The 23,216-nt window shown below is 24.9% G+C and overlaps 1 protein-coding gene across 3 annotated transcripts in view; it reads left to right on the forward strand.

Annotated features, from left to right (window-relative positions):
- Window positions 1–22,531, forward strand: part of LOC129988203 (cadherin-23-like) — a 209,276-nt gene extending 186,745 nt beyond the window's left edge. For 2 of the 3 annotated variants that reach the window (XM_056096361.1, XM_056096363.1), the window contains 24 exons: window positions 302–547; window positions 1,397–1,777; window positions 3,148–3,445; window positions 4,460–4,669; window positions 5,984–6,019; window positions 6,865–6,983; window positions 7,663–7,857; window positions 8,593–8,718; window positions 8,850–9,036; window positions 10,147–10,370; window positions 11,561–11,749; window positions 12,186–12,299; window positions 12,630–12,750; window positions 12,870–13,162; window positions 14,397–14,630; window positions 15,386–15,474; window positions 15,563–15,649; window positions 16,165–16,233; window positions 16,346–16,412; window positions 17,706–17,833; window positions 18,332–18,372; window positions 18,479–18,542; window positions 19,326–19,388; window positions 20,573–22,531. In XM_056096361.1, coding sequence (XP_055952336.1) covers window positions 302–547; window positions 1,397–1,777; window positions 3,148–3,445; window positions 4,460–4,669; window positions 5,984–6,019; window positions 6,865–6,983; window positions 7,663–7,857; window positions 8,593–8,718; window positions 8,850–9,036; window positions 10,147–10,370; window positions 11,561–11,749; window positions 12,186–12,299; window positions 12,630–12,750; window positions 12,870–13,162; window positions 14,397–14,630; window positions 15,386–15,474; window positions 15,563–15,649; window positions 16,165–16,233; window positions 16,346–16,412; window positions 17,706–17,833; window positions 18,332–18,372; window positions 18,479–18,542; window positions 19,326–19,388; window positions 20,573–21,008 — 4,017 coding nt within the window. In that variant the 3' untranslated portion in view covers window positions 21,009–22,531. The remainder of the gene's footprint in view (window positions 1–301; window positions 548–1,396; window positions 1,778–3,147; window positions 3,446–4,459; window positions 4,670–5,983; window positions 6,020–6,864; window positions 6,984–7,662; window positions 7,858–8,592; window positions 8,719–8,849; window positions 9,037–10,146; window positions 10,371–11,560; window positions 11,750–12,185; window positions 12,300–12,629; window positions 12,751–12,869; window positions 13,163–14,396; window positions 14,631–15,385; window positions 15,475–15,562; window positions 15,650–16,164; window positions 16,234–16,345; window positions 16,413–17,705; window positions 17,834–18,331; window positions 18,373–18,478; window positions 18,543–19,325; window positions 19,389–20,572) is intronic. The other variant, XM_056096362.1, reaches the window with a different exon arrangement.
- Window positions 22,532–23,216: the final 685 nt, after the last annotated feature.

Raw genomic sequence — 23,216 nt, forward strand, 5'->3', positions numbered from 1 at the left:
ACAGTTTCATAAATAGTATAAAATTGTATTTGATAATGGGAAGCCTTTAGTTAAGAGTAGATATAAATTGTTTAAGTTAAAGTGCATTAAAATAAATTTTCAGATAATTTCATACACATATATATATAAATAATATTTTGTTTAAACAGTGAATTTAAACATATAATAAATTTGCAGCGTAAATAAATGTGGGAAATATTACTAGAAACATTTATGATTGCTTTGTATGTTAAAAGAAAATAACTAATTTTTAAAAAATAGCTTGGATTTTTATATAATTTTTTATTTCATTTTTATGCAGGCTCAAGATGATGATTTGAGAGGATCGTCCAATAGTCAAGTCAGATATCAAATAGTTGATGGAGATCGAAACAAAAATTTTACCATTAATCAACTAACAGGGGAAATCAGGCCTAGAACTGTGGTAGATTTTGAAAAAATGTCTGATGAAAAAGGTGATATTAGAACATTCCGACTTAAAGTCAGAGCTTATGACCTTGGAACACCATCCCTTTACAGTGATGTTCCAGTCATTATTTATGTTCAGGTAAGTGATAAAGTTTCTTTCGATATTTCATGAACTTTTGAATAATTTTGTGTAATTTCTCTACTTGTAATTTAAGTCAGATAAATAAACATTGAATGGAATGAAATGTTGTGAAACATACCAAATCCATTAATTTTTTTTTTTATTTAATATCTCCTGGAATAAACAAATTAACTACAATGTAATCTATCCAAAGACCAAAATCTGAGAAAAATAAATTAGATATATTAATTAATATGTATATAAGCTGTTTTATTTAGCGATTAAAATAAGAGTCATGGTGATAAGAGTCTTAGATTTAAGATTGGGGGGGGGGAGGGTTAAATACATACCCATCATGTATGTGAAAGTCTTGCTTATTAAAATGTCATTCTTGATATGTGTTCACAGCCCAAATATGTGAAAGAAGTACAAAGGCAACCTTTGTATAGCCCCAAAACTTTTCAACTTGCAATGAAAATCTTGAATGGAAGCAGATTATTTTCATGTGGAATTTTATTCTTTGAAATATTTATTACTATTATTTGTTTAAAATGTTATCTAAATTCAATTGAAATTTTTTCCTTTTAAAATGTCACAAAATAAAAGTCATTCTTTGCTTAAAATATTGTTTTGATAAATTTCCCTGAAACAGAAAATTCCTACATTCTTAAAATAGATAATAAGAGATAAATTCCCATCATATTTAAGAATAATAAATTTATTTTAACTAAAAATATTTAATTTATACCAAAAGAAAATTATTGATATTTATTGAATTTTGGCATTTAAAAAATTCTAATCTATGTACTAAAAATTACTTCACAATTTGATTGATATCATTTTTTTTTATTTTATATATATTTATAGGATGTGAATGATTTTCCACCAGTATTTATGCAGCCATATTATAGTAAATCTATTCCAGAAGATATCGAACCTGGTACATCAGTGGTACAAGTAAAGGCATTAGATGGTGATCACTCATCTTCTAATAGTCAAGTTGTTTATAGAATTCAATCTGGTGCTCAAGATAAATTTGTAATTGATGCCAATACTGGTGTTATCAGTGTTGCCCGAGGAGCAAATTTAGACCCAGACAGAACTATACCTAAATCTAACTACTACTTATTAGATGTTGTAGCTTTAGATGGAGGAATAGGCATTGAACAGCAGCAAAACAGAGTTCCAGTTAATATATCCATCATGGATGTAAATAACAAAGCACCAAAATTTGTGGATCCCAAACCAGTATGTTATGAATTCCTTTTTTCATCCATCTTTATTTAGATATTTTTATTCTATATTTCTAAAATATATATACTGCTATATTTTGTAGTAACCTTTGTAAAAATTTTATCTCAAGAATTTTTATTGTTTCATGCATTTAGTTTTCTTTATTTCTGTACGAATAATTTCTGAATTTAGTTGTTCTTAATGCTGTAGATAATTTCCATTACCCTTGTTTGTTATGAGGCAGATATTCTAAACAGTTGCATTATTGATATTATTTAAAGAAAAAATTTTGTTGTCATTTCTTTTATTTGAATACTTTTTAAACTATGAGGTTGAGTGTTTCAAAATAGCTTTGAATAGATTAATTTGTGGTCTTGGATAATTTCTGAGTAAGTTTTTCAGTTTTGAAAGATTATTAATCAAAAATGATTATGAAAAAATTTTGTTGTCATTTCTTTTATTTGAATACTTTTTAAACTATGAGGTTGAGTGTTTCAAAATAGCTTTGAATAGATTAATTTGTGGTCTTGGATAATTTCTGAGTAAGTTTTTCAGTTTTGAAAGATTATTAATCAAAAATGATTATGAAAAAATTTTGTTGTCATTTCTTTTATTTGAATACTTTTTAAACTATGAGGTTGAGTGTTTCAAAATAGCTTTGAATAGATTAATTTGTGGTCTTGGATAATTTCTGAGTAAGTTTTTCAGTTTTGAAAGATTATTAATCAAAAATGATTATGAAAAAATTTTGTTGTCATTTCTTTTATTTGAATACTTTTTAAACTATGAGGTTGAGTGTTTCAAAATAGCTTTGAATAGATTAATTTGTGGTCTTGGATAATTTCTGAGTAAGTTTTTCAGTTTTGAAAGATTATTAATCAAAAATGATTATGAAAAAATTTTGTTGTCATTTCTTTTATTTGAATACTTTTTAAACTATGAGGTTGAGTGTTTCAAAATAGCTTTGAATAGATTAATTTGTGGTCTTGGATAATTTCTGAGTAAGTGTTTCAGTTTTGAAAGATTATTAATCAAAAATGATTATGAAACCTTCTTCATTGAGATTACTGATAAAAAATTATGCATTTTAGAATTTTACAACTGCTTTCATCTGATTTTGAAAAATTATTAATTAAAAGATAATTCTGGAACTTTCTACATTAAGGCTTGGTTTGAAATTTATCATAATGCTGTATTAATTTTTTATCAAGCACTAATTTTTGATTCATATGAATGCTTTATTTTTCTGCACAAATGTATTATTAAGATTAGTTACTGTTAGATTTTTTAATGATTTTTATTTATTGAGACTGAATTTTTAAGCATATGATAAATTAAACTCTTAAATTACTATATCTAACATATTTGCTTTATTGTCTTCTCAGGCAACAATATCTGAAAGTGCACCAGTTGGTACAGTTGTCACCAAAGTGTATGCCACTGATGCTGATGAGCGACCTGTCTTGAGGTTTTCTGTTGACTACAGAAACAGTGAAGGACGGACAGAAGAGGGAGCTTTAGTTTCACCAACAGAATATGATTATAATAACATTTTTTCTATCAATGCCATGGATGGTACAATTGCTGTTGGTAAAGCTCTTGACCGTGAAAAATTGGAAATCATGCGCCTTGTTATTAAAGTGGAAGATTTAGCAGCTGCTACAAAAGGCCAAACAGCTACAGGTATTTTTTTAAGTTTCTGTATTTTAAACAATGTATAGAATTAGAACTAATTAACTTTTCTTGTACTTTGCTTTGAATTCACTCAAAATTTTTTTTCTTGAAATTTATTGTAAGATATCAAATTAAAGATAATTTTAGTTAGTTTTTCATGTTGATTTTTTCTCCTTTTGTATCCTTTTTTTATTTTTTAATATTTTGAAAAATCAGCATCTAATTCTTTTAAATTTTCTATTATGTCGCTAGATAAAGTTTTTTGTAATATTAATAAACTCAATTAGTCATTGTTTTCCCTGATAAAAATCTAGATAAATGCTTTCTATCATCCTAAATAATGCTGATTGCTTTCATGATAATTTATATAAATTATTTTAAATTTATATAATTATATTATTATAAATTTATATAATTATTTTAATTGTAATCACTGTTTCATAAATAATATTAAAAATTGGATTTTTAAAATGTTTTCCTGCTTTACCTGGGGTATTTTTTTCCTTGAAAAAGATTTGATATAACTTTCATCATGAAACAAAAATTTTCAACTTTTTACGATATAAAATTTTTACTACTTGCAAATAAAATCATGTATAAGAGATATTGAACTATGTAAATCCATGAAAAAAATACATTAGATTTTGACCTTAAACAGAAGATTTAAAAAGTCACACGAATGAATAATATTAAGTATATTTGAGTAAGAAAGAAAATGTATTATTTATTTATAAACAGATTTTTTTTTTTTTTTCGGAATTCAGTATTGGTATTTTTTTTTCCAATTAGTAAAACAAAAGGCATTTTTAAATTTACAAAATCTAGATAAAATCAAAATTCAAAAAAAAAAAATTCTTTCAATATAGTAATGCATTTCTGTGTGATTGAATATAACTATGTACTTTTCTCTCTTTATTTTTTGAAGTGTAATTTGTTAATTTAATCTTCTAACATGAAATCATGTTTTAAAAAATTCCTAAAACTGCTATTTAATCTCATTTAAAAAAAAAATTTTTTTTTAAGCAACATTGACTGTTAAAATCGAAGATGTGAATGACAACAGACCACGATTCCAGAAGCGATACTATAGACAGGCTGTCACTGAGAATACAAAACCTGGCTCTCCCATAGTTACAGTAGTAGCTGAAGATGCTGACAAAAATAGATCACTCACTTATTCACTTCAAGGAAACTCTGACATCATTGGTCTTGTAGGAATGGATAAAAAGTCAGGTAATTTTAAACATGGTAAAATCAATGCAATTTATTTCAGTTATCATTGCAATCAATTAACTGTACAAAAATTTTGTTACATATTTATAACCCTATATCTTTATATCCAAATATGCTTTATGCATAGAAATTTCAAATGTTGAATAATTAATTATATTACTAAACACTAAGACAAATTCTTCAATAAAAATTTAATTATGTTCTATTAATTATTCATTATGCTAATTTGATTTTTATATAACTTCTAAAAGTAGGATTTGTTTAGTAACAAAAAAAAATGTTTTGATAAAACCATTCTTGGATGGTAAATGAGGTAACTTTTCCATCCTGTTAAAAAACTGTTTCATATCTTTTTTTCATCTTGATTTAATAAATTGAAAAAAAAATTGGGAAATTACAGAAAAACTGACTTGAAAAATTTAATTTTTGGATTGAACAAAAATACTTTAAACTTAATACTTAATTATTTTTAAACTGAATTTGCACAATTTTAAAAAAAGGACCATATATTTTTAGAAAAGTTAGAGAATTTTATTTAAATACAATCATTCAATTCTGTGAAAGAAAATTCATTTGTGTTAAAGAGAGAAAAAATTCCTTAAAATATATTTGGAATATAGTCTTTTTTTAAAGTATATGATTATTGTTATTATCAACAGTTGAGAACATTCATTACAATATGCTTGCTAATTACCCTAATTTGCTTTTTGCATTAATGCAATTAATTTCAGTCATTAAATTTTGTGAATTTTTTTTTTGTATTTTTAAAAAAATAATATTGCAAATCTGCATCAGAATTCTTTGCTACTGCTTTCATGTTAGATAGAGTATATCAATAATTGCTATGAAATATATATATTGGGAAATATGTATACATCTTTATATTATAAAATCTAAGATTTTAATGTATTAATCAGTACTAATATATAGTTGTTCAATAGTAACAAATTTTAGCATTGTAGTTATATGTTTGTATCAAAATTTATTTATTAAAAGTTAATCCTGTATTTCAAAACCCCTATTTATTGATTAAATAGGATTGTACTAAAATTTAATATAATAAACAACTCATCACTATCAGATTAATCATTTACCTTAATTAACACATTAGTTTAGAAATTTACTGCTGATAATTTTCTTTTTAAATATGTTTAAATGATATAGTATGCATCAACTGGTGGCAAAATAAATCCTAATGCAGCTTTGCATTTTTATAATGTGGCTATTAACATGCTAATAATAAAAAATTATAATTGGTGAAAGGGCTTGTTTGCTAACAATGCTTTTCTATTATTCTATGCTCACTCAATGTAGAATCTACTGGCTTGCTGTGGCTTCATCCAGTAACAGGTGGGTTTTTAAACTTGGAACTTTATTATGTAACAAACAGATATTCGTTTTTTCCTTTTATATTTCATGTGTAACTATTAAATAAAAATGTCTTCAAAATGTTATTATTTTGCATAAGGCTGTCAATTCAAAGGTTTAAATTTCATTGATTGATGTGTAGAAATTCTTATAAAAAAATTTTTTTTGGTACTCATATTGCATAAGATTTTATATGGTTAAAATAAGTTAATGTGCGAGTTTTTATAATTATTATGTTCCTTCTTTTTGTGGGAGCTCAATTATTTGATTCCATGAAAATTTTACTAATGTTTACTAATTACTACTAATAGTATTACTATTAAAGTTTACTAATTATATTGCAAAATAGAAATTTCCTATTCTTATTTTTATTCTGTTGTGAGATAATTTGATATATAGTTGTTTTTTTTATCTTTAATGTTTCATCACTAATTTATAGTAGATTAAGTTTTTATGACATAAATAGGATTAGTGATATCTGGGAGATGAAAAATACTTGACAATGATATTAAAATAAATTGTAAAATAGTTTCATTTATTTTCTTATATTTATCGATTTAAATTAAGATATTTAAAAATAAGAATTTATTTTATTTTACTTCTTTGGGTGAAAATCCTTGAAAGTTCCTCAGATACTTTGTTTTATTTTTTGAATTATCAAATAAGAATTAAAATTTTTATAACCTCTTCTTGAATGCAATCATTTACCCTTAAAAGAGATTTTTAAATATATTTGTGTGCTAAAATTTATTTTATAATGACTTTTTTTTTTCAAATTAAGTATATTACTTTATTTTCAATTTTTTTAAAAATTATTCTGAGTTTAGGTGAAGTGAGTGTCAGCAACAAAATTGATAGAGAAATGTTCTCATGGTTAAATGTTACAGTCATTGCCACTGATAATGGTATTCCCCCACTTTCTGGTGCTGCAGATATATTTATACAAGTATGTTGTACTCTTTTAAAAAAAAAAAATTATTAATATTTATGTGCAAAATAATTTATTTTTTATCTTGTATAATTGTTATTTTTAAAATTTGATTCTGAATATTTTGTTCCTTTTATTCTCCATTACTATATTATTTGATTTAAAAATTATATTTAATAGATATTAAAATTAGATTATCAATATACAAAATTGAATTTTGGAATGTTTTTTCCAGAAATACCTTAAAGGATTTTATCTATCAAAAAATTATTGTGGACCAATCGAAGTAATAAAAATCTGCTGCATAATTGTTTTCAATGAATGCCAAGCATTTGCAAACAAAAAATAATCATCTTTAATAAAGTTGAAATAGTAGTAGATGCTCATTTTGTGTTTTTTGAGAATCATTGTAATATAAATAAAAATAAAAATCTCAAAAATGAAACCAACATTCTAATAATATAAGATGTAAATAATAATAATTATATACAGTGTATCTGTAACCTGACTTTTCAAAAAGAGTAATTTACATTACCCTTTTTTATATAAAGCTTTTCTTTTTATGTATATACTAATACATAAGCCACAATATTAATGTATATTATTATTTTGTATCAATATTTTTTTCCGACAAAATGAACTTGCTTTATTACATAAATTTCCTTAGATATTACCTAATTGAAATGTTTTTCTTTAGGTTTTAGATGAGAATGACAATAATCCAGTTTTCATTACCAGTTCTTCAGATTTTTCAATAGCAGAAGATGTTGTTGTTGGAACTGAAGTTGCATTAGTTCAAGCTACGGATGCAGATGTTGGAGAATATGGCAAAATTACATATCTATTAGATACTTCTTCCACTCAAGGTCGATTCAGAATCAATAAAGAAACAGTGAGACTATTTTTGTTATTGTTGCTAATAAATATTCATTCATTTCAACTTATAATTTATCTTTAATTACTATTTGTTAGAGTAATTATTATATTTAAGTAATAAATAGTCATATCTTTGTTAATATTTCACTGTCTTAAAATTATTTTAGTGGTACTAGTTTTGTTGTCATGTAATTTTTTTCTTGAATTTTGAATTTATTAACTTAAGAATCTTTCATACACTGTTTTTCCTTTTGAAATAGTATTATATCCATCTAAAAGAGGATATCAGATAATGCTTTCAGGACATCATATAATTTGTTGCATACATAATACTGAATATTAAAAATTTTAAAAATAATAGTAATATAATTTAATTTCTTATTTATAGCTAATTTATTTTACTAAATTTGGTTATTTAAAATAGTTTATAATTATTTAATTTTAAATTATATTAAGGCAAAATCTTTAATAATAACATTTTTTAAAGGTTTTACCATTATTTTTAAAGTTAATGAAAATTTTGTGGAAAGGATTGATATTTATCAACAATCTATTATGATTTTCAGTAAATTTATAAACATTGCTGAATTTATAATTTCAAGCACATTTTTGTCTCATCACATGCACGTTAAATATACAATCATTCATGAATTTGAGATATTCTTTAAGTTGAATTATCATCAAAAAGTTTTAATTTAAAATAAAATTATTATTTTTAGTATAACATATAAATAATTTGCACATCTTTCAGGGTTCCATCACTGTAGCTTCTCCTTTAGATCGTGAAGAAAAGGATTCTTACACACTTGTTGTTCAAGCTTGGGATAATTATGACTATGGATTTTCTACTGGTGAAAGCAGGAAAGCGTTTAAACAAGTGAGTAATTTTTTAATTATCATTAATTGTTCTAAATTGTTTCCCTTGTATATATTTAAGAACTAATCTTATTATTAGTTTTGCTCATTTTTACTAAAAGTAATTTCTAATTAAACCTCATTCATTTTCAGATAACAGTTAAAGTCACAGATGTGAATGACGAGGCTCCAATTTTTATTAAGCAAGAAGTGTGTGCAACTGTAACTGAATTCCATAGAATTAAAGACACTATATTCATGGTATCTGCCAGTGATGCTGATGATCCATTAACACCAAATGGAAAACTCCAATTCTCAATTGTTGGTGGAAATGATGAAGGTTTGAATGGTTTTATTGCTTTTTAAATAGTTATGGTTAAATAGAAAAATTTTTATAGTCATTTTTATTATTATCTTTTTGTTGGTGAGAATTTAAGATAACTCTGATGTTTTTTTTAAATATATCATTCACCATTTTAAAAACATGTGAAGTAATTTTAATAAAATTAGAACTTTTTTCAAATTGCTTATTTTAGAAAAAAACATGGGAAAGATTATTAGGAAAAGAAAGTTAAACATGAACTATTCACAATCTTAAATGATATTAATTAATACCATTTGCAAAAGAATGATTTTAAATTATTGTTGAGAAATTTTTATTACTGTCCTATTATTAGCTATTTTAAAACAGCTAATAATATTTAAATGATATTAAATAATAAAAAGGACCTTTTTTAAAAAGAATGAAAAATTTCATAAAAACCTAAACTTTATATTTTGAAAAAGGTTATACTTTTAAATTTCATTGTTATATTTAAAGAATTTGGTAAATTTTCTTTGTTTATTGGCACATCAAAAAGTAAATTTGATTGAAAAAGGTTTTAATACTAATAAGAACTTTTATTCTCTCCAACTTAAGAACAAAAGATGATTGTCTTGCTATTCTATGAATATTTTATACTTTTCCATGACATTTATTATTTGCCAATTTAGTGATCTGTTTTAAAGATAGTTGCTCTGATGAAAATGTTTTTTAGTACTAGTAGGTTTTAACGGAGATCAGAAAACACCAAGAAAATTTTTTGCCTGATTATAAAATTATACTCAAGGGTGTATATATATATATAATAAATATGTATAAATATAGATTAAATTATGTGTGAATCACATGCTGCCACTTGAAATCACCAAATTGGCCCTTTATGGTTGCCAAGAAATTTTTTCTTGGCCCTTTATGGTTGCCATTACAACTGATAAGTACCAGTTTTTCAATCTATTTCATTATCTAATTCTTGATTTTTGTAACACTTAAAAAATCATTTTGTTTACAATAATTGAATATAAAAATATTGAATGCTTACCAGCCATTGTTATACAATTCTTTGCTTGCATTTTCATTAATAGGCTGAGTAAGATTACTTTTTAAACTCATTTTTTTATTCCTTTTCAGGATTATTTGGCATTGAAAATCAAGATTCAAACACAGCCAGAGTTGTTTCTAGATACTCCCTAAGGGGAAGATTTGGAAATTACAGCCTTGTTTTGCAAGCTGAAGACATGGGCAATCCTCCTTTGCAAACAACTTCTCGTTTTCAAGTGTGTGTGACAGATGTAAATGATAACAGCCCCGTTTTTGTGAAACCACCTCAAAATTATACAATCAGAGTTCTTGAGGTATTTCCTTTTATATGTTTATTACCTATGATTTCATATTAACCTATTCACTGCCAGAGAAATTTACAAATGCTTAATTTTGCATCAATTTCCTATGAGATATCTTGTAAATGGCAGTAAATGGGTTAAAAAGATAAAATGTGAATTTATTTATATGATTTGCATTAAAATTTTAATTATTGGAATTAATTGGAACTAAACCCCATCTAGATAACTGAACAAGAAAAAGTTGTTTTATAGGGCAGGGAAAAGGAAATATAATGTATTAATTTAATGATTATAAAAGCAGTATTGTTTACATTTTATATGCTTATATACTGTATTCAAATGTTGCTGCTTAAACATATTAGTCAATCACCTGTTTGGCTGTTTTTTCTCATTCTATTTCCCTTAAAGCTATCTGGATAACTAGAGTTTGAATAATTAATGTCTACTTTGACATTTATTATATAACTACTTTTTGGGAGCTAATTTTAAATAGTACTGTTTGTAAGCATTTTGTGATTATATATTTCAAGACTAGAAATTTTTTATAGAACTAATTTTAATTTGAGTATTATAGACTTGTCCTTTGGGTAAAGTTAAATTTTATACATAAAAATGAATTCAACACTATGAATTAGGGTGATTTATAGGCTGAACTTTGGCTTTGGAATTGAAGGCATCATTTTGAGATGATATTTGAATCTGAAAATTTTATGATTTATATGTCCTTATGTTGTAGTATGGAAGTTTGGAGAGAAAAATATACAACCCACTTTGGGTGACATCAACATTGAAAAGTCCTTCCTCAAATAGCTCTTGTGATTTGAAAATAAGGATTTAATAAAATAAAAATAATTATAATGTTATGGTATGAATCGAATAAGATGACTATATCTAAGTGTCTATTTATTTTTCCATGTTTAACAATGTTACTTTCTTATCTATTAAAAATTAGAATGAAAAATAAATCATTTTCCTTTAACACTATTGTCATTTCTTGAAAAGTGTAGATATTTTGTACTGTTATCGTTGAAATAAAAGGCTTTATGTGAATTGCATCTTAAAAAATATTTTCTTAGTCTTCACATATATGGTTGATGGTTAAACTACAATTTTTTGAGCATTTAATTTTTATTTCCACAGTAGTGTTTGTTTTTCAAGCTATTTATATATCCATATGAATATTTGTTTAAAATTCCTTTCAGAATGCTACTCTTGGTAGCAGTGTTGTGGAAGTGAATGCTCAAGATGCAGATATTGGTTTAAATGGTGAAGTTAGATACCGATTCAAGAAGCTTGCAAATAATCACTGGAAGGCCTTCAATATCCATGAAATCACAGGAGTCATCACTGTTCGAGAACCTTTAGATAGGGAAAGGCAAAAAGTATATGAGGTAGAATGTTTGTTTGTATTTCATTTAATCACTCTTTTTGGTATTTTTTTTAATGAAATCCAAGTAAATTTTTATTTCCTTGTAAAGTTTAAAATGTTTTCTAATATGCATTGCATAATTGAAACTTTGACCTTTTGTTAATCTTTTCTTCAAAGGAAAACCAAATCTTCATATGAAAAATGTTTAATAAATTATTAATTAAATTACTCATATGAATTATAGCTTAAGTCTTTCTAATAAAAAATTTTACATAATAAATTGTTGCATTTCTGTCTATTGTTAATTCTGTTGTTATAGCCAAATTATTTTACCAAAAATATTGTTGATGAATAATGTGCACTTAATCGTCTTTTTATTTGCTATAATAATATTCAAACTAAATGTCTTGATATTCATTTACATCTTTTTTTATTTATTAATAAAATTAAAATTACAGGTTCGTGTTGAAGCTTACGATCTTGGACAGCCTACATCACTATCTACTGATTTAGATTTAACTATATACATAGTAAATGTTGATGACAATGCCCCTGAATTTACAGAAGATGATGTAAGTGCTTTATGCATATCTACATTAAATGGCAAAGTATTAATTTTTTTTCTTTAAAATTGCATTTTCACATATAGTTCAACAAATTCTTTGCCTAGGCGTTATGTCTAAATTTTGAATATTTACCTTTTAAGTCATTTTAAGTGCATATTTTTAATACAAAATTGGCAGATTATTGAGTCATTAAATAATCTGTCAAAAAATTTTAGAACTTTTGTATTTTCTTAATTGAAAGATATTATTTATTATTTTTATTTATTTATTTTGCTATATCATACTTTAGTCAACATGTTTATGTATGTTATGTTTATACTATATGTTATTTCCTAGTATGAAGTGATTTTTACTGAAAATCTGGAGGCTGGAAAAGAGAGTTTTAAACTAATAGCAACTGTTGATAAAGACGATGATACTGGATCTAGAAAGCCCATACCTTGTTACTTTATTGTGGGTAAGTGAAACATTTTTTGAAATAATTCCATGATTATAATGATTTACATTAAAAAAATTAATACTTCTTTACAAAAGCACTTTTTGCTTTTAAAAATTTATTGTAACTTGCTTTTACAGGAGGGAATAATCTCGGCCGTTTTAAATTGGATATATTTACTCACCAATTATATGCAACTGAAGTATTAGATAGAGAAGAGAAGCAAAATTACACTCTCATTGTCCAAGCTTCTGATGATTGCTTTCATCAACCTTCTCCAATCAATTATTTTGATCCAAGAGACAATTCATTGCTGCAGGTTCATATAGGAGTCAGAGATATCAATGATAATCCTCCTCGATTTATCAAAAGAGTTTTCACTGGTGGAATTACATCTGAAACAGATTTTGGAACAGCTTTCATGATTGTGAAGGTATGTTTTTTTTTTTTTTTTAATTCTTGAATGCAAAATTATTAAAAACCAAGCAAGATAAGATGGAATTACCTGATTATTTATTATTTCTGGATTGAAATTTTAATACCATTTAATAATATGTCATTTATTTTAGCAAGATGTGATGTAATTTAAGCTAAAATAAAAGATTTTGTTTTTGTATTTTTATTTTTAGAAGTTTCAAAATGCAAATATATATTTTCATAATTATTTTAAGTAAATGAAATCAATTTTATGTAAAAATCATACAGAAATTATTAGAGAGTAAAGAAAGATATTATTTCTGTATCTTTTGAATAGCAAATGTAGAAATGTATTCCTCTTTTGTTATACTATGTACATTATGGGACATATAAATTTGTATTTTATTTTCATTCATTTAAATTGAAAACTTATAGTAAATTGCTTCATTTTATCTTTGATAGGCAATCAATCTCTGAAAAATAAAAATTCAATTTATCAGCATTGTTTTGTTTTTTTTACATTTAAGAAGTTAATCTAATGATTTTCAAGCTTAAAATACATTACTGCTATCAACTCATATTAATTTAGTTATATACATATAAAACATAGTTTGAAAAAGTAATAATTGAGTTTTTAATAATGCTTTTTATTCTTTACATTTCTTGGATATAGTCCAATTTTTAACTTTTGACCAAGCCATAGGGATTACTGAGCAACAAATTGAGTAGGTGAAGGAAAGTTTAACACTATCTCTTCAGAAAGGTTAAAAGAACAATGCTGCAGATTTCAACATTTTGATTTTGTGCGAAATTTAATAGTCCACACAATGAAGTTAAAGTTACAGTGAAGACAGAGTTTGAAAGATTAGGAAATTATTACATATATGTAATAATTTCTAATTAATCTACATTCTAAAAGTATTATCTAATCAATTAAAGTCTGCTTACTAATAACTTTAACTTCAGAGTTGTATGAGCTATTATTTTACTAAACACCATGCTGGCAAATTCCTTTCAAAAACTATACAAGTTTGAAACACTTTCTCATATTCTCTCTTTCCTGCTTTCGGTCTTCTTATTCAGTTTATGTATCGTGCTTGCCACAGCTTGGACAAAGAACTCCATGACTGTTTCTTCAAATCATATTTACATATATAGATTCATTTTCATTGTTCAGTATCATAACCCATCAAATAAAAAAAAATTATTAAATTGAGATGTTTTTTGCCCATTTACTTTATTTCTTTTAGGCAATTGACCGTGATGCTGGGAAGAACGCTCTTGTGTCATATTACATTGCTGGCAGTGTACAGATGACTTTATCAGAAGGATTGGAATCTTTGAAAGCCGCACCATTCATTGTGAATAAAGACACTGGTGTCATCAGTTTGAACTTTGATCCACAGAAAGGAATGAAAGGATATTTCGATTTTGAAGTCATTGCTAATGACACAGATGGCCTTTTTGATACTGCTAGAGTTTTTGTAAGTTGAATGGAAATGCATTAGCTATGAATTTATAAATATTAATATTTTGATGCTGAGTTATTTCCTTTATCTTAAAAAAATAACACTTTGCATTATTATTTTATTTAATTCTGTAAATGATGAGTAAAAAAAATGTATATTTCATCAATACAATTTTTTGTCAATTATTACTATTATAAATTTATGAACACTGCTTGTGTACATTTACTGTAAATGAGTTTTTTTTTAATGCTGATATCTTTAAACATATTGTTAAATATAATTCTATCTACTAAAAGTAATATCAATGAAAACTGACAAATGTATGTCATAGTCTTATTTCAACCAAAGCGTAATTTTGAATTATAAGAACTTAGGGCAATATGAACATTTATCCTAGTAATGCATTTGTATTATCAGAAAAGTTCCTCTAAATTTTCTATCAGATTCACATTATTCATCCATTATAAACTATACATTTGTATTAATACTAAATTAAGATTTTATCTTCAGAAGTCAGGGTATTTATAAAGTGTTAAATTTTATATATATATTGACTCATCAAAATTGCATTTACAATATTAAAGCATGCATTATAAATACAATATTTATTTCCTTCATATTAGAAAAATATAACTGCACAAAAGTTTTTTTTTTTTTTTTACTCATTTTGATTACTATAATTAAAATAATCATTTTTAATCTTTGAACTTTTGTTGAATTTTTGATTAAAAGTTTTTTTTTTTCTTTCAAATCTGAATTATTTTTTGTAGATATATTTACTGAGAGAGGATCAAAGAGTTCGCTTTGTGCTCAGGCTCACACCTGAAGAAATAAGAGAAAAATTGGAAAAGTTCAGAGAGTAAGTTCAATGAAATACATACACACACAATTTTTTAAACAATTTTTAGTCCTGTTTAAATATGTATAATTTTTATCATTTTGTATAGAGTTCTGAGTAATATCACTGGAGCAATTGTTAATGTTGATGAAACAAAATATCATGAAAACAGAGATGGCTCAGTGGATAAGAAAAAGTAAGTTCTTTCACAATTATATTAAAATCAAAGTATCAAAAATTCTTTATAGTAGAATTTCTATCTTAAAGGTGGGGTATTTGTAACATTTCAATACAAAATTTTAGAAGTCTATTTTATCATGATTTAAAATTAAAGCAAATTATTCTCAAAATTTCACTTCAAATGACTTTGATTACTTAATGATATAATTTGTTATCGAAATTCATTATTTTTTACAATTATTAGAGTATTGTTTGATTAACAACGATTTATTTTTCTGTAAGTGGATACCTAATTTTTATAATTATCTTTTGTATAATAATCCCTTTATAATTTTACATTCAATTATTTTTAGTTTTAAAAATACATATATTATGTATATTGCCAATAAAACTATTTGTTTTCCTTTATTTGCACATTATTATGAATGTAAGAAAGTTTTATCTTTTATTTGAAATACACTAGTTTGTTTATTTTATTTTTCTGTTAAATTTTAACCTTCATATTTATTAACTATTTTTACAAATGTACAGGAGTGACTTGTATCTGCATTTTGTAAACAGAGAAGATAACTCAATCATGGAGGTTGCCACAGTTTTGTCGTAAGTATTCATAATTAAATATATTTTAGTAAAATGATGGAACTAAAATGTTCTGCTTCTTTTTGTTTTGTTTTGATTTTTTAATTTAAATTTTTGGAAATTTTATTTGTAGGTTGATCGACAAAAACATAGAATTCTTAGATGAGTTATTTAAAGAATTTAATGTCTTATATAGTGAGGTAAGTCTGCCTTTTCCAATTTTGTACTGCATTTTCATGTTAAAAATAAATGATATATCCGTTTACTTTTAACATTATCCATTTATTTGCCTTTTGTTTTATCAACTCAAATGTTATTGAAATTGGCTGTTAATGCCACGTGTATTTAAAATTCAGCACAAATTTTACTTTAATATTATGTCATAATTTACATCTAGTTTTAAGTAATTTGATATTTTAATAATCTGTTCAATTTATGATTAATATTTACTAAAATAATCACATTTTATTCATTTTTCCCAGTATTTAATATTTTATATATATATATATATAATATTCATTTCAGTGATTTTGCTATGAGATAAGAATGTTGTAAGCATTAGGGATTTTTATCTCTTCATTCAGAGCGTGAGAAAATGCTAAAACCATCAGTTTTATAGAGCGCATGTAGAATTAATTAAGTGGGAATGGGATTAGGAAATAAGAGACTATTTTAGGATAAAATTAACTTGGGCTAATTTAAGATAAAATTTTGGAAAATTAATTAAGATTTAAATTAGATTTTAAAATGTGTATGTGTGCGCATGTGCAAGCATATAATTTTCTAATCAGAATGTAGTTTCGAAGACGTTGATGAGACTTTTGATTTTTTTTGTCATTTCATTTCATCTCGGAAAAGCACGCTTTACTTACAAGCAGGAGAGACAAACACACAACACAGAGCGAAAGGAGAAATGAAGGCAACTGAACATTTTATACCTGGTCTTATATAACATGAAATTTCTGATACGTGTTGATTATGATTGGAATTTCATACATGTGTTGACCTTGACAAGAGAAACAGAGGGATCCTTTAGAAGAATCTGTTTACATCAGCGATTTTCTATCCCTTCACTCGGCATGTGGGAACCGCTGAACGCAATTATTTTTACAAAGCTTCAGTTGAATTAATTAAATAGAAGAAGTGGAATGGGATCAGGGAATAAGAGAATATTTTAGAATGACTTTGATATGGGCTGAATTAGACTAAAAAAATTAAGAAATTAACTAGGATTAAATTAAATATTAAACTATCATTACATATATATATAGAGAGAGAGATTCTACTGCTGATATTTAAACCTTTCATTTTAAGAAAACTTACAATAAGAATGTTTTGGTAAAAATATATGCTTAAGGGGAGAAAAATGGAATTTTCATATCATGTAAGAATATTTTTTTTTATGTGATGCACTTCCAAAATAGGCTTTCATTTTACTATGCGTCAATATTAACTTTATGTACATTCATTATAAAGTTCTTACCTTTTTTCAGCCTGCTGATACAACTATTGCTGATACCAATATGGAAGCCCAAGTGAGAGCTTGGTTGATTGGCTTGTCTATTTTCCTGGCCATCATGCTTGTTTTAGTCATCTCTCTCTGTTTCACCCAAAGAAGCAGGTAAGTTACCCGAGAAATTCAAAGACAAAATTATGAAAACTATTCAATATTTAGAGAATTTCCTATTTTCTTTGTTAATCTAATTGATTGTCATCTTTAAGCAAAAACTTGTAGATTAGTTTTTCATATGAAATATACTCTCGCAAACAAGAAATTTTATACAAGAATTATGATATTATAAAAAGCAATTATGGCATTAGATTTTATTTTTCCTTTACTTTTTAAAAAAGAAAATAAAGACTCCTAAAGAAATTTCATTATTGAATTTATTTTTGTTAATATGAATGTTAAATAATCTTTATACAAATCTAAGCTATCAAATATGTATTTTATCACTGAACAAAACATATTAAATAATATTTCATTCTATAGAAAAAAGCAATGTGGTGATATTTTTTTTATTTTATTTTTTCAAACAAATTAAATGTAAAATCCATCTACTTATTGTGAAAATAAGACTATTTTAAATGTTAATACAACATTTTATTTCTGTTATAGATATGAAAGAAAATTAAAAGCTGCTACAGCAACAGCTTTTGGTAAGAAAAATTTTAAGTTTTTTACCTCCATTTCGTATTTAGTTATGTTTATTAATTTCATTCACAAAATATTTAGCTACAATAATAATAATCTAAATATTTACAGGCTCTCAAGACTCTGCTTTAAATAGAATGGATGTACCAAATACTAATCAGCATTCTGTTGAAGGGTAAGTTGAAATGCTTTGATTAAAAATTAATCACATTTTTATTAAATAGTTGGATATGTATTAAAATTTGGTTTTTATTTCTAATATTTATACTATTCAAGCTTTTAAAAACTTGCCAGTTTTTTAATAATTCCATCACTATTATACTAATAAATGTTTTCATTAGTCTTATATAATTTCCATTTCTTCACGTTTGCCAATTTTTGTTAAATCAGTTTGTACTTAAATCTTAAATATAAAATGTTCTTTTACTAGAATTCCTAAATTATTCATCCATACTCAAATAGAATCTTTAAAATATACTTTAATATTGTTATATATGCTACTAAATGTTTTTAAATATTAAATAAGATTTTAAAAAAAGGCATGGAAAAATATTTTTATGTCAGGCAAATTTACATTTTTGATATATCAAATGTGGGTTTTTTTTATATTATCAAAATTATATATTTTTAGTTTTTTTTCTACAAGTATATCAATGTTTTGTACCATTTTATATTCATCAGGAATTTTTTTTTTCATAAATTTTCCAAAGCAATTCTTTTAACATATTTTTAATTCATGCTTGCATAAAATTATTTAAAGGACATCCTCTATTAATGAAAAAAAAATGCAATAAATTGTTTTACATTATTTGTTTGTATATTGCTAAAATAACTTTTTAATAAAATAGTGTGGATTTTTTTTCTTCTTTTATTCACTAATTTCTATTAGAATAAGCATCATTATTTTCTCTGAGTTATTATCTATAACAAGTCTCATTTGAAATTACTTTCCAAATAGATCAAATCCAATATGGATGCACTCTTATGACAATGAATGGTACAAAGAAGATGAACAAATAAGGTAAGCTGAAAAGAAAAAATTACAAACATTATTCTTTTTGCAAAATAACTTTGTGTAGTGTTAGAAAATTATAACAAATTATTCTTTTTTTTTTAATAAATAAACTAATGGATTATAATCCAAGTAAGTTACTTTTTTAAATTTCTGGCTAAAGTGAAACAAAGTATGCTTGATGTTATTAAGATTAGTCATCTCTTATTAGAAACATCCCAATAGAACTTGCTTGGAATTGTTTATCATTTTCTATAAAACTGAAGTAAGCAAAATACTCATAAAAATTGTCAAACTACGTCTTGAGTTATAAATTTAATTTATAGTGCATTGATAGGAATATATGCATATTCTATTGATTTTTGTACAAAATGTTAAATGGGAGATTGTTGTGTTAGATATAAAGAAGAATTGGAAAATTTTCATTTGTTCCATTTTTCTTTTATTTAACATGAAGTGGATATTTTACTTCACATTAGTAGGGGGAGGAATCTTATTCTTTGACTTATGAATTTACTTAATTTCCTAATTAATTATATCTTATTAGGGTCTTTATTGTTATTTTAATTCCTGTAATAATATAAACGGCATTTCAGTTATCGGAAGTTCAGCTTCAGTTATTCAGCTCGGCTTCTGACACGTCATTGTAAGGAAAGAGTTTAAAATATGACAAAACTGTTTAGTACTTCAGAATTTTTTCAATCAAGAAAGATTTAACAAGATATTTGATCATTTTTTATCATGCTATAGTTGTATTAATTTTTGTTTTATCTAAAGAATGGTATGTTGATGATGAGAAAGAACTTTGTATCAATATGGCATAAAGTTTTTGAGCAAAAAAAAAAAGCGAGCAAAATTTTTAAAAATTTGTAGGGGGCATTTCTCTTCTATAATTATTTACATAATTTAAATAATTCATATAATTTATTCTATATAATTATTTTAGACTTTCTTTTGTAGAATAAAATAAAATTTATTTTAACACAGCAACAAAATCATTTTCTTTTATTTCTTAAGATTTTTTAATGCTGACAGTCAATAATAAATTTACTTATACAAGTTTAATGTTATCAAATCTTCAAAGATATCGCATCTCTTCTTTTTAGGATGGCCAATAAAAACTGTTATATATTATATTTAAAAAAAAAAGAATTCCTTTTTTCTGGAATTTATACATTTTTCTTCCTTTTCAGCCATAATTCTGCTGACAATAATTCCTTGGATGAGAATGCTATTTCAGAAATAAGCCCATCAAGTGAACATACAAAATCTGTACCAGGAATTCGTAAGGATCAACTATCTCCGGTACGGCATCACCCTGAAAACAATTATGTGCAGCATGTCAAAAATGGCATGCGAGGTCCAGCACCACGCCGTCCAAATTATGGTGGCAACAACATACCACCAGCCAAGCTAATTGCTCCAATGAATACTAACAATAAGCCACTAAAAAATGGCAACCATGTCATGGATTCTGACGATGCAAGCTCTGGACTTTTGTCTCATGACTCTATTGACACCAAACGACAAAATGACTTAAACAAGTGCAATGCAGTGTACAGCTATGAGCAAATTCCAAAGCTGATCACACCGCCACATATAACAAACTTGGAAACATCAGAACTTTGAGTGTGTCTCTTGTGCAAAACTCATCCTGTTTGTGTCACAAACTTTTTGGCATCATTCATTTAGCTGAACATTGTCTTGGATATCATTCAAGATTAGATGGATTAGTAGTTTTTGCATTATGAAAGTCCACTGGTGTTTTCTATTTATCATGTGTTCTGTGCCTGTGTATTGGAAAGCATGGAACATGTTTTATGTGCCTCTTTAAAGCATCATCCTGTCATCTGTCATTTCATACTTTTTCTATTCCATGTACAGTAATTTAATGTCAGCAAATATTTTGATGAGTTCAGCTTTTATTTGTAGTATCAAATATTAGAATTAATGTAGATGACTTTTGTTAAACACTTATTTGGCAAGTTTTTACTTTTCCTGTAATTTTTAGTAGAAATAGTTTAAAACTCTCTTGTAATTTTGTAAAATTTTCTATATTAGTTTGGAATGAAAATCTGATATTAAATCAGAATTTATACATCAAATTAATCTATACTGCTCAATTCTTTTGCAAATGCAGTTTTGTTGATTGATATGAGTAAATATAAAATATATTTAAAAATCTAATTCAAGTCAAATTAGAGTAAATTATTTTATTTAGCATTCTGAAGTGCAAAAATATATCTCATAAATATACATTATTGATTGCCAAATCCAAATTAATTAATTGTATTCATTTCCAGAATTTTTTTGTATGACTTTTATGCCTGTACTTCATACTCTTTAGAAAGAAATTGCTCTTTTTATCTATCTTTTTATGAAGAATAGTATTATATTAAGAAAACATCAGTATTATATCAAGTATTTTTCTTTGGGTCAATTTCTAACATTAATTTTAACTGCTATTAGATTTTAAATAAATGAATCAGGAATGATAAATATGCACTATTTATAAATTTCAATTCCTGTCATCTTGCTTTGACTTAAAATTTGTTAAATTTTAATTATTATTATTTTTTTAATTTTATTATTGAATGCTGATATTTTCACTCTTTTAATCTAAATTCCCCTTATCTTTTCATTTTTATAGAAATTAATGTATATATTTATACATTAATTAAAGAATTAGAAATTAATACATAAATATTAAGATGTTTTCTTATCATATTTTAATTCTTAAATTAATATTAAAATTTAAATAATAGCTAAATTTCATTTAATGATAATTGATCTGTCAATGCCATGGAACAAAAGGATATTTTAGCAAAACAGCTTCAGAGTTCATTGTGAAAATTTATTGATAAAGCCATTCCAGCGACTTGTAGGGGGTTTTCATCTTTATTACTCTTTCTTATGGTATAAACATTTTAATAAATGCAGTTGTAACATTCTTTGTATTAATCTATTTCATATAATGTATTTAACTTTAAAAAAAAGTACTGTGTATATTTTATTATATCTATATGATACATATATTCATAAGTATCAATGCAGTTATTTAATATACTGGTTGTTTTAAATATTGTTCTAAAAAAGCCGATTTTTTTTTTTACGAATTGCTGTTTTATAAATGAAATAAACACTCCTTGTAATTTCATTCATCATTATATATATATAATAAGCTCTGCCTTTTTATCATGTGATGTTTTTACATAATAATTTGTAGTAAATATATTGTGAAGTAAATATTTCATTTATAATTGTCAATGTTTTGTTTTTTTTACAATACATAACATTTACAAAGAAATTATTAAATGTTAAGTTAAAAATTATAGATTAATTTGAGTCTTTACAGATAACAGTACAAACTTATTTTATTAAAAAAATTAAAAGGGAATTTAATGAATAAAGTATCACATGTAATATAAATAGCACAACTTTTTCAAAAACCAACAGATATACATTTAAAGGTTAATTTTTTATATTATATTACATCTATATGTATATATATATATACACACACACGTCTCAACATGGTATCAATGAGACTAGTAAAATCATTCAACTTCTGATAAATTTAATCTTTAAAAAAGACTCCATAAATAGAAATAATATTGTTAAATATCTAGTAAATAAAGTAACTAATTCTATACACCACTGTAATGATTTGGAGTTGATAGTGCTTTAAATTGCTTTATGAATTTACTGTTTATCACTTTGATCAGTATTTCAATAATCAAGACCATTTATGAAAATCTAAATTGGTAGATTTCTGTCAAATTTTAAAAGAAATCCTTTCAGAGGAAATCTACTTATCTGGCTATACAAGCACAAGTG

This window comes from Argiope bruennichi, chromosome 10 (assembly GCF_947563725.1).
Source record: "Argiope bruennichi chromosome 10, qqArgBrue1.1, whole genome shotgun sequence".
NCBI classification, from domain to species: Eukaryota; Metazoa; Arthropoda; class Arachnida; order Araneae; family Araneidae; genus Argiope; species Argiope bruennichi.